Source organism: Trichechus manatus, unplaced genomic scaffold, assembly GCF_000243295.1.
Source record: "Trichechus manatus latirostris isolate Lorelei unplaced genomic scaffold, TriManLat1.0 scaffold00145, whole genome shotgun sequence".
In the NCBI taxonomy this organism is placed as follows: Eukaryota; Metazoa; Chordata; class Mammalia; order Sirenia; family Trichechidae; genus Trichechus; species Trichechus manatus.
The window spans coordinates 7,219,480-7,221,522 of record NW_004444081.1 but is presented as its reverse complement, the minus strand read 5'-3'; the positions used below and the strand labels follow the sequence as shown (position 1 = coordinate 7,221,522).

At 39.2% G+C, this 2,043-nt stretch overlaps 1 protein-coding gene across 1 annotated transcript in view; it reads right to left on the bottom strand.

Moving 5' to 3' along the window:
• LOC111822259 (uncharacterized) overlaps nt 1-2,043 on the bottom strand; it is a 151,156-nt gene that overhangs the window by 2,563 nt on the left and 146,550 nt on the right. The window contains exon 3 of the mRNA XM_023740043.1: nt 139-193. Coding sequence (XP_023595811.1) covers nt 139-193 — 55 coding nt within the window. The remainder of the gene's footprint in view (nt 1-138; nt 194-2,043) is intronic.

Sequence of the window (2,043 nt, the reverse complement as noted above, 5' to 3'; positions counted from 1 at the left end):
TCCTCCTTCCCTGCTCAACCCGCCACCCCTCCCCCTCCCGACTAGGATGCATATGCCATTAAGCATTTATGCATAGTCAACCCCACACAGGCTATTTCCATATTAAAGCTCATAAGAAAGAACTGTGCTGGTACCCACCTAGAACATAGTCACTGCAGTCCAGCATTGCTGTGAAATCTTCTAGAGGTTCAAACTGTCCAAAGCAAGGAAGAACAGGTAGTGGTTTGGGGAAGGGAAAAGAAGGTACTACTATTTCTAACAAATCTACACACTACGTTCTTAACAGAACAAGGTGGGGGGTGGAAAGTGGATGGGGTGGGGGGAGCAAAATACAACTTCAGTTACACCATAGCAATCTTCAATTGAATAAAGAAACTTCAGTTGCTCAGAGGAGTTTTAGCCTCTCCTACCAGCTAGGACTGACATTGTCAAGGCAACTGAAGCATAAGAAGTTCCCCTTTTTGTAATAAAATAGAAACAAAGATTGCAGCTGGCAGTTTCCATAATGAAGCTTAATCAGTATGCGTGTGATTAGGGCCTTATGCAAATCTCTCCTCGTTAGCACAGCAGCCAGTACTTTGAAGTCCAGGAACAATTCATTTAGAGAATACACTGAAAGCACTCCCTGCATAATTTAAATCGTTACATAAATATTTATCAGCTTATTTGCATATTAATTGGCAGTGCATGAAGGGAAAAATTACCTCCTGAGTGCCAGCATAATAATTAGGAGGATAAAATGACATTTCTTCCAATGGCCTGGCTTCTCGGACCTAACTTGAGCTAGTACTGGGCGAGAAGGGAGGGACAGGAGATGGAGTTCTGTTAAAGTGCCACTGAAATGACACGTACAAATTATAAACAACTCTACAGACTTAAGCACTTTTAATCTTATTCCTGCTGGCAACAATGACTTCAGTAATAAGAGGATTTGCAAAAAAGCTTTCTACACAATCCAAATAATCCCAAGGAAACAATTAGCAAGGTAGAAGCAAAACATAGGGCTGTCAAGATGGTGCAAGTCTACTGATAGGGAATTTTCCAAACGTTAACACAAACTGTCAGGAGAAAGCCCTGCTTTAAACAAGGCAACAGAATAAATCCGGAAGCAGTGCAGGACCTATAAAATTATCTTCAAGAGTATGAAAATTATCTACAAATATTTTTAAAATACTAAATTAACAGGACAGAATAGTCGAATGCTACATATTATGCAGTACACTGCCCCCCCCCCCAATTCCTACAAAATCAATCTCAAGTAGGAGACAGTTTGTTACCTACAATATGGAGAGCCAAAAAATGAGTCTTGTAAACTGTGGAATTACTTAGTATATCTACATATCTACATCTATATCTGTACAGACACATATACTTTCCAAGGAGCGGCTGGTGGATTCGAACTGCCTACCTTTTGGTTAGCAGCCAAGCTCTTAACCACTGTGCCACGAGGGCCCCATGCTATGCATACATACGTACATATATATATATATAATCCTTACTAAACAATATTCAATTTAAAGTAGATTTACAAGGTAAAACATCAACCCAAAATTCTTCAAGCATTACAATATGACAACATTACATCCTAAGCATCTTAGGCAATTCAGGAGACTTACAGAAACCCTATCAAGTAGGCATTTTTACCTTCCCTTATTTTTACTGTAATATATATATCTATATATAAAACAAAACATTTGCCGTTTCAACATTTTTTACATGTACAATTCAGTGACATTAATTATGTTCATCATGTTGGGCAACCATCACCTTAACAGAAGCTTGTGCCCCCTAAGCACCATCTTTCCCCCTCCCCCTCCCACCCCTGATAACCGCTAATAAACTTTGGTCTCTCTACATTTGCCTATTCTAGATATTTCATGTAAGTAGGATCATACAATCTTTATCATTTTGTGACTTTTCACTCGGCATAATATTTCCAAGGCTCATTATAGTATGTATCATGACTTTATTTCTCTTTATGGCTGAGTACGAATCCATTAAAAGGAGCCCTGGTGGTGCAGTGGTTAAGTGCTCACTGCTAAC